At 43.9% G+C, this 16,501-nt stretch overlaps 2 protein-coding genes across 3 annotated transcripts in view; one reads left to right on the top strand and one right to left on the bottom strand.

Annotated features, from left to right (window-relative positions):
- The window catches only part of pear1 (platelet endothelial aggregation receptor 1), a 56,956-nt gene that overhangs the window by 28,417 nt on the left and 12,038 nt on the right, over window positions 1–16,501 (bottom strand). The window lies entirely within an intron of this gene.
- LOC117383659 (uncharacterized) lies at window positions 2,568–5,827 on the top strand. Its single transcript, XM_033980855.2, has 3 exons — window positions 2,568–2,579; window positions 3,010–3,045; window positions 5,024–5,827. Exons 1-3 carry the CDS (start codon window positions 2,568–2,570, stop codon window positions 5,825–5,827), a joined length of 852 nt encoding a protein of 283 aa, XP_033836746.2.

The following is a 16,501-nucleotide window of genomic DNA, read 5'->3' as shown; positions in this document are numbered from 1 at the left end:
TCACTTATATTTATTTATTTATTTTTCCAAACTTGGGCCACTGCTCGATTACACTGGAGAAGACTCAGCTAAAACAATAATGAAAGGCTTCACTGTGGTATGACGTGCTGGAACAGTGTAGACTCTGGAGCGCATGTGTGTGTGTTTTCTGGTCAGTCAAAAGTGCGTGCTGTCTCCCGTGGCCACAGCGTCTTCAAGCACTACATGACATCACACAGGACTGCACCGATGACAGCCTGGTGTTTCTGGTTGCAAACACCTGGCTGCAGGGGCGGAGTTTGAAACGTGGATACTTGTCGATACGCTGTTCTTTATACCTCCAGACCCCGCCCCCTCCTCCTTCCCTCCTCTCCCCTTCAGTCCTCCAGGTACTGCCCAGTTTAGCAGCTCTATTTGAAATGCGGTTGTGGTTGGCGTTTAAGTGCTTAGTCCCACTTTAAGTACTTTACTGCTGCAGATATTGTGGCTACAGAATGAAATACAATTTAGAACGTGTGTAAAAACATGCATATGCGACTTTTCAATGGACGCAATGAGAAAATCACAAACTAAATTCCTCCAGAAACAACACAATCTCCCTTAATCTGTATAAAAACCCTGTAGTTTAGATCTGTACAAACATGCTGAAATGTGATTCTTGTATTAGTTTGTCAGTTTATATTTAAAAAGTGGGTATTTTACTTCTATGGGGTATTAACTGCTAACACGTAACATATTTAAGATCATAATGTTACCTTTTATTGTTTTAAAAATCCTATACTCACCAAAAACAACATATTAACAAGTTAAATAAGTTTCAATTTCATTTTTGGCGCTCTGAGTCTCCCCTCCCGTTGCTCTCCACGCGAAGTCACACCCCCTTCACAGCGCTATCACAACACAGTCAGCGTGTATCCTGCTAATAAAACTACTGCACATCAGGTTTGTTATGTTGCTGTGTACGATTTTGCATCACGTTTTTGTATATGTGTGGAGAATTGTCACGTAGATGCATGGGTGACGGAGGCGTGTGGGAGGAGTCTTGTACAAGCTCGCACAGCTAACTGTAAGGAGGGTATGAAAAGGGCCCGAGAGAGATCACAAAATTACTCAAACATGTATGGATGATGGCATGTTTTTGATGAGGGACCAGCGTTATAACATGGTAGAAAGAAGAGAAAAAATAAAAAATTGCCCACTCTTTAAAGCTGTTCAAGATGCAAACACTGAACCAATCCTATTATTAAAACATAAATCGCAAATCTAATCACAATGCTTGTCAGAAAAATCACCATGAGATATTTTCCTCAAATCCCTAAGAAGAATTTTATCCCAGATCCTCATGAATCTTCACGGGATAAGTTGTTGTTCATATGGGACATGTGTTGTGTTGTAGTGCCATGTGCGGAGCAGAGGCTGTTGTGTACACGTTTATGGAGCGCTCTCAGCTGGGGCCCATTACTCTGCGACCATAAAGGGCCCTCATTAAAACACTTCATTAGAAACACAGAGCCAGGGCCAGACAGCAGCCGGCACTAGGACCCCGAGGAGCCGCAGGAGGGCCGGGTATGAGTCTGGGGGACATATGGAGGTTTATTTTATGGTAAAGTCTTCATATGTTTTGTATGTTACACTGACGATACTAAGTCCAAGCCTGGTCTAAAGCAAGTCTTAAACAGCTTTAAACCAGGTCTAAAACAGCACTAAACCAGGTCTAAAACAGCACTAAACCAGACCTAAAACAGCACTAAACCAGGTCTAAAACAGCACTAAACCAGGTCTAAAACAGCACTAAACCAGGTCTAAAACAGCACTAAACCAGCTCTAACACAGCACTAAACCAGGTCTAAAACAGCACTAAACCAGGTCTAAAACAGCACTAAACCAGGTCTAAAACAGGTCTAATACAGGACTAAAGCAGGTCCAAAACAGAATTAAGCCAGGACTAAAACAGCACTAAACTAGGTCTAAAACAGCACAAAACTAGGTCTAAAACAGCACTAAACCAGGTCTAAAACAGCACTAAACCAGGTCTAAAACAGGTCTAACACAGGACTAGAGCAGGTCCAAAACAGAATTAAACCAGGACTAAAACGGGACTGAACCAGGTCTAAAATATAACTAAATGAAGTCTAAAAGAGAACTAAATCAGGTTTAAAACTGGACTAAATCAGGATTAAAACAGGACTAAACCAGGACTGAAACAGAACTACACCAGATCTTAAGGATGACTAAACCAGGCCTAAAACCAGAATGGAACGGTTTTAAAATGGTCTAAACCAGGTGTAAATCAGAACTAAACCAGGTGTAAAACAAGAGTAAATCAAGTCTAAAACAGGATTAAACCAGGTTTAAAACAGGCCTAAACCAGGTCTTAAAAAGTATGAAACCAGGTCTAAAGAAGGTTTAAAATGGGTCTTAAACAGGACTAAATCAGGATTTAACCAGGGATTAAACAGCCCTAAACCAGGTCTAAATCAGAAATAAACAACAACAGAACAACAGAAATCTGATGCAAATCTTAAAGGAACTGCACATAAGGTTTTTATTTAAAATTTCTTAAACATGACCTAACTCTGTCTCCAGATATGACCGATAGGGTATGTTCAAATCATATATAGTCTCATTTGTGTTGCCAGTTTTAATGCTGAAATCCAGTTGGTTTAAACCTAAAATGTCTCTCCCTGATCTGAATAGTCACTACCTAAACCCAAGCACCTGCAGACAATCATGAATCAGTGCTAGTGCAGCCTCTGCAGCTCAGTGAGTGAATTCTGGAGGTTCTTTGACATGAGGCCTGTCCATATATAATGAAAAAAGCCTGTATGTGTCTCTATCTGCGGGTTACGGCTCTGGACACACAGCTAGAGCGCAGCTACAAACAGGTCCTTTAAACCGGACTAGGGCACGTTTTATGGGTCTGGACCACGTTTCAGTGCGCTGGACAAAGGACGGCTACGTTTCATTTTGACCAAAACAAAAACGGTCAAGATTCTGACCTAATATAATGTTACACTTTGTATTGTACAGGCGACATTTGAACCTCAGGAGCCTCAGGAGCCCGAGGTGAGATCCAGGGCCAAGTCAAACTAACACAACACCAGTGACTGAGTGGAAACTTCACAGTACTGCTCAAGAAAGGCAGAGGAGGAGGGGGATGGAGTGTGATGGAAGGAGAGAGAGAGGGAGAGAGGAGAGAGAGGGGGGTGAGGGAAGAGAGAGAGACAGAGAGAGGGTGATGGAAGGGGAGAAAGAGACAGAGAGAGAGGGGGAAGGATGAGGGGATGGAAGCGGAGAGAGGGAGGAGAAAAAGGAAGGAGTGGGGGGAAAGAAAGAGGGGAAAGGGAGGGAGAGAGAGTAACAGAGAGAGGGAGGGGGGGGTCTGTGTGGCAGAAGCTGGCAGGGTTTGACGTGCTGCTCGGAAAAGAACGCCATAAACACAAGCCACAGTGACAGAGAAACAGAACAGAGAGAGAGAGAGGGCACAGAGAGAGAGAAAACACAGACGAGGGCATAGAGAGAGGACACAGACGAGGAGACAGAGAGAGGACGCAGACGAGGGGACAGAGAGAGGACACAGACGAGGGCACAGAGAGAGGACAGAGAGAGGGCACAGAGAGAGAGAAAACACAGACCAGGGCATAGAGAGAGGACACAGACAAGGAGACAGAGAGAGGACACAGATGAGGAGACAGAGAGAGGACACAGACGAGGGCACAGAGAGAGGACAGAGACGAGGGCACAGAGAGAGAGAGAGAACAGAGACGAGGGCACAGGGAGAGGACACAGACGAGGGGACAGAGAGAGGACAGAGACGAGGGCACAGAGAGAGAGAGAGAGAGAGAGAGAACAGAGACGAGGGCCCAGGGAGAGGACACAGACGAGGGGACAGAGAGAGGACACAGACGAGGGCACAAAGAGAGGACACAGACGAGGGGACAGAGAGAGAACAGAGACGAGGGCACAGAGAGAAGACACAGACGAGGGCACAAAGAGAGGACACAGACGAGGGGACAGAGAGAGGACAGGGGTGAGGGCACAGAGAGAGAGAGAGAAAGAGAACACATAGGAGGACATAGACGAGGGCACAGAGAGAGGATACAGGTGAGAGCATAGAGAGGGCACAAAGGGAGACAGAGGGCACAGAGACAGAGCGATCACATGGAGAGAGAAGGCACAGAAAGAGGGCACGGACAGAGAGAAGGAGAGAGAGCACAGAGAAAGAGAGGGCGGGTTGGTGGTGGAGGGGGTGGGGGGTTTGTGGAGCTTTACACTAAACTCTTTGAACTGACGTCTCACAGACCACAAGTGCTGTTTAAACCTGGGACTCAAACTATTCACTCCACCACAAAAAACATTCGCCTCAAAGGCCACCAGGAACCAATGAAAACACATTCATTTCATCTTAGAAAAACGCATCAGTCTCATGGAGCTATTTAGTAAAAAATAAAATAAAATAAAATAAAACTTTACTAGTTGTCCATTCACTGCTCTGTTAAACAACACTGAGGGGAGTGAAGTGTCTTGCCCAAGGATACGATGGCATTATGCACTGGCCAGAGCTGAGATTGAACTGCCAACCACACTGTTACAAGACGATACGAACAATCTCAAAATGACAAAAATAAAATAACAGCATCTATGATTGGCCCTCACCCACCGCCCCCCAGAGCCCGGGCAGAGGGCGCTGATACGTCCCATTTCAGCCCATTTTCTTCTATCCCAGTTGCTGGTAAAAGTCTAGTGGGAACAGTTTATCCTGTGGTGCGCTGTTACACACACTCTGGTCCTTTGTTGGGTTACATTATTATGCGGCTTTTTGAAGATTTGCCCACATTTTAGGTTGTGCTTGTTTTAAAATAAAACAAATAAATAAGTGAAGAGAGATGGGGTGTGTCCGTCATTGACTTTTTAATCAAGGCCATGCCATGAATATGTGGACCCAATTTAGTAACATTGTATTGTTCCATACAAATTTCCTAGGAGGTGCTATCGAGCGAATTTTTTATTTTCTTAAATCGCGTCAACACCGCCCTGCATCAAGACCGCCCTGCATCAAGACCGCCCTGCATCAACACCGCCCTGCATCAACACCGCCCTGCATCAAGACCGCTCTGCATCAACACCGCCCAACGTCAACACCGCCCTGCATCAAGACCGCCCTGCATCAATACTGCCCTGCATCAAGACCGCCCTGCATCAAGACCGCCCAGCGTCAAGACCGCCCTGCATCAACACCACCCTGCATCAACACCGCCCTGCATCAATACCGCCCAGCGTCAAGACCGCCCTGCGTCAAGACCGCCCAGCCACCCTGCATCAACACCGCCCTGCATCAAGACCGCCCTGCATCAACACCGCCCTGCATCAAGACCGCCCTGCATCAAGACCGCCCTGCATCAAGGCCGCCCTACATTGTGACCGCCCTGCATCAAGACCGCCCAGCGTCAAGACCGCCCTGCATCAACACCACCCTGCATCAACACCGCCCTGCATCAATACCGCCCAGCGTCAAGACCGCCCTGCGTCAAGACCGCCCAGCCACCCTGCATCAACACCGCCCTGCATCAAGACCGCCCTGCATCAACACCGCCCTGCATCAAGACCGCCCTGCATCAAGACCGCCCTGCATCAAGGCCGCCCTGCATCAAGGCCGCCCTACATTGTGACCGCCCTGCATCAATACCGCCCTGCATCAAGGCCGCCCTATACTGTGACCGCCCTGCATCGACACCGCCCTGCATCGACACCGCCCTGCATCGACACCGCCCTGCATCGACACCGCCCCGCATCGACACCGCCCTGCATTGCGACCATCGTGATCGCTCTGCATCGCAACTGTCTGTAATATGTTTACCAACTGTCAAAAGTCTATGACAGTGAAACTCAAGCTGTGGTCCACCAGCGCTCCCTAGTGCTCCGTGAGAAAATGATGGCCTAATAAATAAAATACAAGTTTCTTTTGTGTTAATCACATTATTCACTTGATTGATGTAGTAGGTTTTCACTTAACCCTGCACACACAATGTGGAAACAACCTGTGGTCAGTTTCACTCTTATTTCATTTGTCCAACACTAACGCACCCACAGCCCGTCTGTCTGTGGCCCATCTAGCTCCTGATTTGGATTTGGGAGAAGGACCTGTTTAAGGAGGACGGGCGTCGTATACAAACTGAAAACAGTGAGTCTACAGGCGTTCACTTCAAAGACACACTGAGCGGGAAAACAAACGCAAACAGCTTTTCTACAGCTTCGTTAGATGGATGTGTGGACAAACAGAGGATCTATGGCAGAGAATAGAGAGCCGGGACTTCTTCTCTCACATAGAAAACTCCACTGTGTGTTGTCATGTGGTAATACAGGAAATGCTCCACTGTGTTTTTAAACGCCATACACCATCACTACAATCATTTGGATGATTTCAGCTCTAATTGGAAAGTAAAAGGAGCTGTTAACTTGCAAACTACCACTTCATGACATCATAAGGTGGAAAGAGAACATTTTGAGCTGTGGAGATGTAGACAGACTAATAATAAAGTGTTACTCAAACATGTGTGAATGAAACAAAACACAACTGCAGGTATCTTTTTGATGAGATAATAACATTGTAACGTGGCTTAAAGCTAAAGCGTGAATTTTGTGTAACAGAACTTTTACTGTAAATGTTATGTATGAATATGTTGTTGTTTTTCATAGTCTTAGGAATTATTAAGTTCTTCAGTTTAAACACATTCAGTCATTGGTGTTTTATTGTGGAATCTATGTAAGTAAGTCCTGTTAAGTTAATAACTGTTAATTCATAAAGTACTAGTAAGTAAGTAAGCAAGTAAACTTTATTTATATAGCACCTTTCACAGATAAAATCACAAAGTGCTTTACAAAGTGCAAATAAAAATAGATAAAACAACAACAATAAATGTTCAACAGAATAAAATAAGACAAAGAGTAGTAAATTAACTAAAAGCTTGTCTGAATAACAGTGTCTTCAGCTGCTTTTTAAAAGAGTCAACAGAGTCAGCCACACGAAGAGACAAGGGCAGGGCATTCCACAGTTTAGGGGCTACTGCTTGAAAGGACAGGTCTCCTCGAGTTTTAAACCAGGTCTTAGGGACCTTCAAAAGGTTTTGGCCCGAAGACCGGAGGGAGCGGCCAGAGGTGTAAGGAACCAGCTTTTCCGAGATATATTCAGGGGCCTGTCCATTAAAAGCTCTAAAAGTCAAGACTAAAATTTTAAAATCAATTCTAAATTTGACAGGTAACCAGTGTAAAGAGGGTAAAAAGAGTGATGTGTGCCCTTCTGTTGGTTCCTGTTAAAAGCCTCGCTGCAGCGTTCTAGACCAACTGGAGACGAGTGACTGCAGATTTGTTAAAACAAGTAAAAAGAGAATTACAATAATCTAAACGAGAAGAAATAAAAGCATGAATAATCAATTCCAGATCAGATTTAGATAACATTGCCCTCAGTTTGAAGATAGATCTCAGATGGAAGAAGCAGTTTTTAACCAACTGTCTAGAATGGATGTCCAGGGACATTGACTGGTCAAATAGAACACCAAGGTTTCTGAGGCTCGGCTGGGAAGAGGAGCCCAGAGAACCCAGGTGTTGTTTGATTAAAGGAACTTTCTTTTCAGGAGCAACGATCAGAATTTCAGTTTTCCTATAATTTAATTGAAGACAGTTGTGAGCAAGCCAGTCCTTAATAGATGAGACACAATTTAATAGCTCAGCTAACTTATGTAACTCTGAATCATTGAAGGAGCAGTACAATTGGATGTCATCAGCATACAAATGGTAAGACACATTTTTGAAGGTGCTTATAATTTTACAGAGAGGGCTGATGTACAAAAGGAACAGAATTGGGCCTAAGACTGAGCCCTGTGGGACACCGTGTAACAGGGGACTGACTTCAGACATTATATTATTCACAAACATGGCAAAAGTTCTGTTGGTCAGGTAAGAAGAAAACCATGAAAGAACAGTCCCATGAAAGAAAGAAAGAACTACTACTACTATCACTACTACTGTGTTTGTTTCTTGTTGCAGAGAGACAAACTGCTCCTAGCGCTGACAGAGCAGTGACAAATGTAGCGCTAAGTACACACTGCGTACACAATATAATTAAACACGATCTCACCGTGTTAGCTCACTCACACACACACTGCGCAAACATGCTAATGTGTCCTCTCCCTCACAGCACCTAAACACAGAGCACCCATGGGCCCAAACACAGAGCACCCATGGGCCCAAACACAGAGCACCCATGGGCCCAAACACAGACCACCCATGGGCCCAAACAAAGAGCACCCATGGGCCCAAACACAGAGCTCCCATGGGCCCAAACACAGAGCACCCATGGGCCCAAACACAGAGCTCCCATGGGCCCAAACACAGAGCACCCATGGGCCCAAACACAGAGCACCCATGGGCCCAAACATACAGCACCCATGGGCCCAAACAAAGAGCACCCATGGGCCCAAACAAAGAGCACCCATGGGCCCAAACACAGAGCACCCATGGGCCCAAATACAGAACATCCATGAGCCCAAACACACAGCACCCATGGGCCCAAACATAATCAATATTCAAACTGGAGTATTCTACAAATAAAAACAACCGCAAAGTCTTTATTTTAATTAATTTTAATATTAATGTTAGTTAATTAATGTTTTCTGATTTTAATAAAAAGTGACTGTTAGCTTTGAGACAAAGTGAGAGAGCTAGAGCCAACTACGATTTTACTGAGAAGCATTGGGATTAGATTTGCAATGTATGTTTTAATAAAGAGGATTCTGTTCCATTTTCACATTTTAAACGCGTCCAAAAGAATTAACAAAAAAATGAGCTGACAAACTAACATAAGAATCACATTTCAGAACATGTTTTTGCAGATCCAAACTGCAGGGTTAGCAGTTTTAAGGGCTGCAAGATTAATCACAATCAAATCAAAACTGCAATTTGAATGGACGGAAGCACCATAATTTCCTCCACAAACAAACAAAACTCTTGTCTTATTCTGCATAAACACTGCTAACCCTGTAGTTTAGATCTGTACAGACATGTTCTGAAATGTCCCTGTGTGTCAGATGCCCTCCCTGAGTCTCCATGGGGACTTCTGCATAAAAACTGTTAACTCTGTAGTTTAGATCTGCACAAACATGTTCTGAAATGTGATTCTTGTATTAGTTTGTTAAGTCAGATTTCAGTTTTTTTGTCAGTTCTTCTGGACGTGTGTAAAATGTGAACTTTAAACAGAATCCTATTGTTAAAACATAAATTGCACAATGCTTGTGAGAAAAAATAGAGCAGCACCCATGGGTGTCTAACGCCTGACCAAGCCTCGTCCGGTCGACACAGCTACCTCCAAACCCGAGGCTAACCGACGCTAACCGCCTCTGACCAGCGCTAACATGGTGGCTAACCCCAAATGAGAGGCTCCGCGGGGTTTAAGGGGCCGGAGCAGCACAGGCTGTAATTACTGCACCACGACACAGAAGAACACCAGCTAAAGGAGAGGAGAGCTAGAGGAGCAGAGAGGAGTGGAGAGCTAGAGGAGCGGAGAGGAGTGGAGAGCTAGAGGAGCAGAGAGGAGTGGAGAGCTAGAGGAGCGGAGAGCTAGAGGAGCAGAGAGGAGTGGAGAGGAGTGGAGAGGAGTGGAGAGGAGCGGAGAGCTAGAGGAGCGGAGAGGAGTGGAGAGCTCGAGGAGAGGAGCGGAGAGGAGCAGAGAGGAGCAGAGAGGAGCGGAGAGGAGTGGAGAGGAGTGGAGAGGAGCGGAGAGCTAGAGGAGAGCTAGAGGAGCGGAGAGCTAGAGGAGCAGAGAGGAGTGGAGAGCTGGAGGAGCGGAGAGGAGCGGAGAGGAGTGGAGAGCTAGAGGAGCAGAGAGCTGCAGGAGTAGAGAGCTAGAGGAGCGGAGAGCTGCAGGAGTAGAGAGCTAGAGGAGCAGAGAGCTAGAGGAGCATAGAGGAGTGGAGAGCTGGAGGAGCGGAGAGGAGTGGAGAGCTGGAGGAGCGGAGAGGAGTGGAGAGCTGGAGGAGCGGAGAGGAGCGGAGAGCTAGAGGAGCGGAGAGCTAGAGGAGCGGAGAGCTAGAGGAGCGGAGAGCTAGAGGAGCGGAGAGCTAGAGGAGCAGAGAGCTAGAGGAGTGGAGAGCTAGAGGAGCAGAGAGCTAGAGGAGCGGAGAGCTAGAGGAGCGGAGAGCTGCAGGAGCGGAGAGCTAGAGGAGCAGAGAGCTAGAGGAGCGGAGAGCTAGAGGAGCAGAGAGCTAGAGGAGCGGAGAGCTAGAGGAGCGGAGAGCTAGAGGAGCAGAGAGCTAGAGGAGCGGAGAGCTGCAGAAGCGAAGAGCTAGAGGAGCGGAGAGCTAGAGGAGCAGTGGCCGTAAATAGGTGTCAGGTTTGTGGAGATGCTCGAATCATTTGGATGATTTCAACTGTGGAATTTCCCATCTCTACAGAACAAAAGGTAAAAAGTAGCTGTTAACTTGAAAACTATCACTTCATGACATCACAAGGTGTAACAGAGCATTTTGAGCTTTGGAGATGTTACAGACTAAAGAGTTACTCAAACATGTGTCAATGAAAGAAAACACAACTCCAGGCCTTTTTTTGATGAGTAACAACATTATAACAAGACTTAAAGCTCACAAAAGTCATTTTTTTGTAATATAGGACCTTTAATTTGGAAAAAGCGTTGTCAAGGGAATAATCAAGTCTAGGTCTGCCAGGTAAAGGAATGTAACCCAGTCCAAAGTCTCCAGCTGAATGAAGTCCTTAAAACGTGAGGATATTTTTACAGTACGCTCCAGACGACCACATGTTTGTTGTTTACTGAAGCTGTTGTGTTTAAGTGTTTGACTCATGGTGCGTTTCTCTAATTACACTCACGAAACAATGGAACAACGTCTGTCAGGGTTTACTTTGACAAACTGTGAATTTACTTTGAGTTTGAAGTACTCAGTTTTGTGGCTTAAGTAAAAGTACAGGCGCAGAGGTAAAATGGTACTCAAGTAAAAGGAAAAAGCATCACGTGAAAAAATCTATTTACGTAAAAGTGTTAAAGTACCTGTTTAAAAATGTACTTTAAGAGTAAAAAGTATTTCACAAGTGTTCTAATTTTAAAAAAAAAGATACATATTTTGGTCAACAGCAGCAATACAAATCAATATCTTAATTTTTCTCATGAATTTTGTGTATTTATTTATTTATTGCTCAAGGCCGAAGCTTGAACTTGAAAACTTTACTACGAATATGGTAAAAATGACCCCTCAAATCATATGAAAAGTACTTTATACTTTTGAGTCCTGTTGAAAAATGTAGTGGAGTAGAAAGTACAGATACTGCTCTCAGTTGTAGTGAAGTAAAAGTAAAAGTATCCACTGTAACATGTACTGAAGTAAACCTAAAAATTCTACTTAAGTACAGCACGTTACTACATGTACTTCGTTACCTTCTAATGTAATCTTGTTTGAGTCAGTGACATGCGTGTTCTTTTAGTTTACCAGAACGTAGCTACCATATATTTTTTTTCTTTTTCATTCAAATACGATGATTGCACGGCACTGTTTCTCGGGCCTTTCCCCCAAATGTACCACAGTGAATGTAAGACTCAGAAATGTGGTCTCGTTGGTTTGGGCCCAATACATGTTTTTATTAGTCCACCGCAATATCTGCGCCCTTAGTCACAGCTTTAGTCACACTTAGGCTTCACCGGGTCCTGGAAACGCAGGGTTAAACTTACACCCCATGTTTTTTTGGTTAATTTGCTTTAGAATCTGCCACTGGGATCAGAAATGCTCTTTAAAATACGCATATTATGAGCTATAACTACACACTGTTATAATGAGTTATTTTAAAATGCATTGTGTTTTACAGAAGTCCCGTTTCAGTGTATTTTTATAGCACTTTTAAAACAACTTCAGCTGCCGAGTGCGTCACATACAAGTCTGCAAAAACACGATATATAGGAAAAGAACAAGAAAACAAAGATATCCCGTGTACTAGGCCTGTCACCGAAACATATTTTGAAGTTCGATATATCGCTGATGGAAATATAAACCATGAACGATAATATTGAAAGTGATTTATGTCGCTGACACAATAACACTAACCTGGAATTATCCCCAAAACACGATTCTAAATGTACGATATGGTTAAAAAAACACACACTGCAAAAAATAAACAGCCGAATGAAAGACTTGAGGAGTTATTTGTGTCCATAGTGACTCATAGAAGTTATTTATGCAACTCTCCACAGCTCAAATCTAATTATAGAACAGGAAAAAAAACCTAAAAGTTCCCCGCTAGTACTAAGAAAGTTCTCCTCTTGTACTAAGAAAAAGTCCACATGATAAATCCCGATCGCTAAAAATGGTTGTTCCATCTGTCGTGTATTGAATGATAACTCCATACAGTCATTATCGTGATTACTACCACTGTCTTGTATTAAATGCCAGGGGGAAGAAGTAGCGTTGAGTTCTGCAGGGACAGTTTACACACAAAGAGGACACTCCTGACAGTTTAAACCTTCAGTCGATACATAAAGGTGCGTTATTCTGATCATAATTGTCGTGCAAATAAGACATGTTTTGGACACTGTTAACATTATGTTGCTAGGTAACAGGTAGTGGTGGATGAAGTACTCAGTTTTGTTGCTTAAGTAAAAGTACAGATACAGAAGTGAAAAGTTACTCAAGTAAAAGTATCACATGAAAAAAATCTACTTAAGTAAATGTATTAAAGTACGAGTTTAAAAATGTACTTTAAGAGTAAAAAGTAAAGGTATTTCACAGAAGTGTTGTTCATTTGTGAAGTGTTAAAATGTGTTATTGATTAAAAATGATACACATTTGGTTCAAATGGTGGTGGAAAAGTACTTTTTACTTTTCAGTCCATTTAAAAAAAAATGCACTGGAGTAGAAAGTACAGCTCTCAAATGTAGTGAAGTAAAAGTCAAAAGTATCCACTGTAAAATCAACATAAGTAAAGTACAGACACCTAAAAATTACCTGTACATATGTCATATCTTCAGCCCATGTTAAACCAGGAAGTAAAAATGATCAACAACATCTAAAAAAATAGAACAAAACTATGAAAGATTTTGAGTCAAATATTAATATAATGATGCCAATTGTGTTTTTGTGATGCAGTAGTCTACCCTGCCATGTGCTAATTATGCAAAGTGAATCTTGCACACTGTCTATTTTCCAGCGCTCACGCTCCTGGCTATGTGCTGTAGTGTCCAGCGGTCCAGGCTATGTGCTGGTGTTTGCAATCTATCTCAAATGTCCATGTGCTGGATTTTTAGCCTGTCTCACATGTCCAGTGGTCCTCAGCGGTCCTCAGCGGTCCTGTCTATGCACTGGAGTTTGCAGCCTGTCCTCAGCGGTCCTGTCTATGCACTGGAGTTTGCAGCCTATCCTCAGTGGTCCTGTCTATGCACTGGAGTTTGCAGCCTATCCTCAGTGGTCCTGTCTATGCACTGGAGTTTGCAGCCTGCCTCACATGTCCAGTGGTCTTCAGCGGTCCTGTCTATGCACTGGAGTTTGCAGCCTATCCTCAGTGGTCCTGTCTATGCACTGGAGTTTGCAGCCTATCCTCAGTGGTCCTGTCTATGCACTGGAGTTTGCAGCCTATCCTCAGTGGTCCTGTCTATGCACTGGAGTTTGCAGCCTATCCTCAGTGGTCCTGTCTATGCACTGGAGTTTGCAGCCTATCCTCAGTGGTCCTGTCTATGCACTGGAGTTTGCAGCCTATCCTCAGTGGTCCTGTCTATGCACTGGAGTTTGCAGCCTGCCTCACATGTCCAGTGGTCTTCAGCGGTCCTGTCTATGCACTGGAGTTTGCAGCCTGCCTCACATGTCCAGCGGTCTTCAGCGGTCCTGTCTATGCGCTGGAGTTTGCAGCCTGTCCTCAGTGGTCCTGTCTATGCACTGGAGTTTGCAGCCTGCCTCACATGTCCAGTGGTCTTCAGCGGTCCTGTCTATGTGCTGGAGTTTGCAGCCTGTCCTCAGTGGTCCTGTCTATGTGCTGGAGTTAGCTCTATCAAACATGTCCAGTGGTCTTCAGCGGTCCTGTCTATGCGCTGGAGCAGGGGCGACGTAAGCCTCAGCGACCCCCACATCTGCTTCCCATTACGGGCCGCTGTGGTGGCGTGTGCCTGGTGCTACGGTCCTCATGTGTTTTTTCCACAACTGTTACAAAAGACTTTAGAGCAGCGCTGCACCAAAGACGACACAGAAACTCAGAGAGGCAGATGAACGCCGGCCATTTTGGGGACGTTTCATAATAGTGTTTATTTATGCAATATTTTCTGTCAATGCAAGCCAAGTTAAACACGCACTATGTAACTTTTATGCTGTGCTATTTTCTATTAGGGCTGTCATTTTTGAAGTTCCATTGCTCCATAAACAACATAATGTCCTGTCTTATTCTGCATAAACACTGTGAACCCTGAGGTTTAGATCTGTACAAACATGTTCTGAAATGTATTAGTTTGTCAGTTCATTTCAGTCTTTTTGTCCTTCGTTCTGGACGTGTTTAAAATGTGAACTTTGAACAGAAACTTATTATTAAAACAAAAATCACAAATAATCACAATGTTTGTCAGAAAAATCGCAGTTAGATATTTTTCCCAATTCGTTCATCTGTGTTTCAAGGATGTTTCACAGTGCGGCTTGTCTGGCAAATCCAGAAATCTTTGTGTATTTTTTAAGCAGATTAATCTGGTCCCCATGTCCTTCGTTGCGTCTCAAGCCTGGTCAAATGTGATTGTTCAAACAGATTTGTTCATTTCCGTGATACATGAATAAAATCAAACTGATCTCCCCTCATCTCATCTCAGTTTAGTGCTTTGCTCATTGATTCTGCAGAAATCTGTGATGTTTTTCAGTCCCTGTGGTATATTTTTTTCGTTTACTTTTTCCAATTCGGATGGTCCACGCAGGATCCCGATTGGCTAATCCACCTGTCAATCCCACCCATTTGAAAACGGGGAGATTCGCCAGTGACCAGACTCACATTCTCGTAAAGTATTGAAGAAGTGTGTGTTCTGGATCTCAGGTAAGTGACACAGACTCTTGAAGGAAATATCAGACGTGCCTTCACCAGAGTTGAGTTTTCTGTTTTTCTTTCTGATATTGTGCCGTCCAAAGCCTTTTCTTCTATGATCGAGTACTGACACGTAGACGATTGGACAAGACAGAGAAAAAAACAGACGGCAAAAATCAGATACAAACGTGAAATAAAAATCTCTCACCACACACTGACTTGATCTGGTGATAAACCACTGATATTGAGCTGACACGCTCCACAAAACAAAGTGCGAATGCAGCAGCTGTTTCCTGTTTGTGGATGCACGACACTCGCGTATAAAGATCCAACATATGATGTTTTCAGTGCACAAGCCTAACATGAGCCAAACTCACTGCAATACATGAGCCGCTCAAATGTAAAGGCTCAAAGAAGTGAAATAAATGCAGAAAAAGTTGACTATAGGAAGAAGAAGAAGTTTTGACTTTACGCTAGCTTTAGCTTTAGCTTTAGCCTCGCCTCACAGCGCCACAAACTTGGAATTACTAAGCGTCTTTTTGTGAATCGCTGAGATCAGTTATAAAAATAAGAGTATAATTAAGATATGATTTCGATGTTATTCATTCAGAAAACATGAGTTATGTTTGGGTGACGTGTCTTACAGAGCCCAGCCCTGCCCCAGGACCCAGAGCCATGCCTGGAGCAGGAACACGTAACCTGAAAGGAGCGAGCCGCACCAAACAGACCCGCGCCAAACAGACCCACGCCAAACAGACCCACGCCAAACAGACCGACCCTCGCCAAGGCCCCGAGTGAACCGCGCCAATGGAAAAGAGGCTTTAGTTACTTCCCAAAACTGCTGACCATATACTTGTGTTCCTGGGCACTGCTCCTGCACATTTGATAAACGTACACCATGCCTTCTCTGTTTGGATTTGGAGTTCGGCCTTTGGAGTTTTCTTCCTGTATCTGTGAAAGCGGGCATGGCACAGTTAACTAGAGCTGTAACGATTCAACTATAAAAAATAATGATAGTGGTATTTTGATAATTATAGTTGTTATCTGGACTGTACAGACTCAAACACACGTACTAGAAGAGCTTTTATTGCAAAGACTGAGCCGTTATTACACCTAAATGAAAGTAAAAGAAAAGAAAATTCTATTTATTCATTATTATTTTCTATGTGACATTCTCCCGTCAGACTTTATTTGGTCGATAATGTCTAAAAATCGTATACAAAACGGTTTGACCAGGCAATTAATCGAAAAAAAACTACACAGACAAGACAAGTGATTAGTTTGAGCCCTTTCACTTACCGCTTTTGAAGTGCCGTTCCACTTTAAACCAATAAATTACTGACATGAACTGTAACTTAATGAAAACATATAAACCTTATGAGACGGTGCTTGCACTTTAACCCCACAAACACAAGGGGACACCACTCTCTACATGTGGAGAGCAGTAACTTTAATACCCCTGCTCCTCACCATCTCACAGCGCAGT

The sequence above is a fragment of the Periophthalmus magnuspinnatus genome, chromosome 16, assembly GCF_009829125.3.
Source record: "Periophthalmus magnuspinnatus isolate fPerMag1 chromosome 16, fPerMag1.2.pri, whole genome shotgun sequence".
In the NCBI taxonomy this organism is placed as follows: Eukaryota; Metazoa; Chordata; class Actinopteri; order Gobiiformes; family Gobiidae; genus Periophthalmus; species Periophthalmus magnuspinnatus.
Note: the sequence above shows the minus strand (reverse complement) of the source record. Positions and strands in the feature narration are given on the sequence as shown.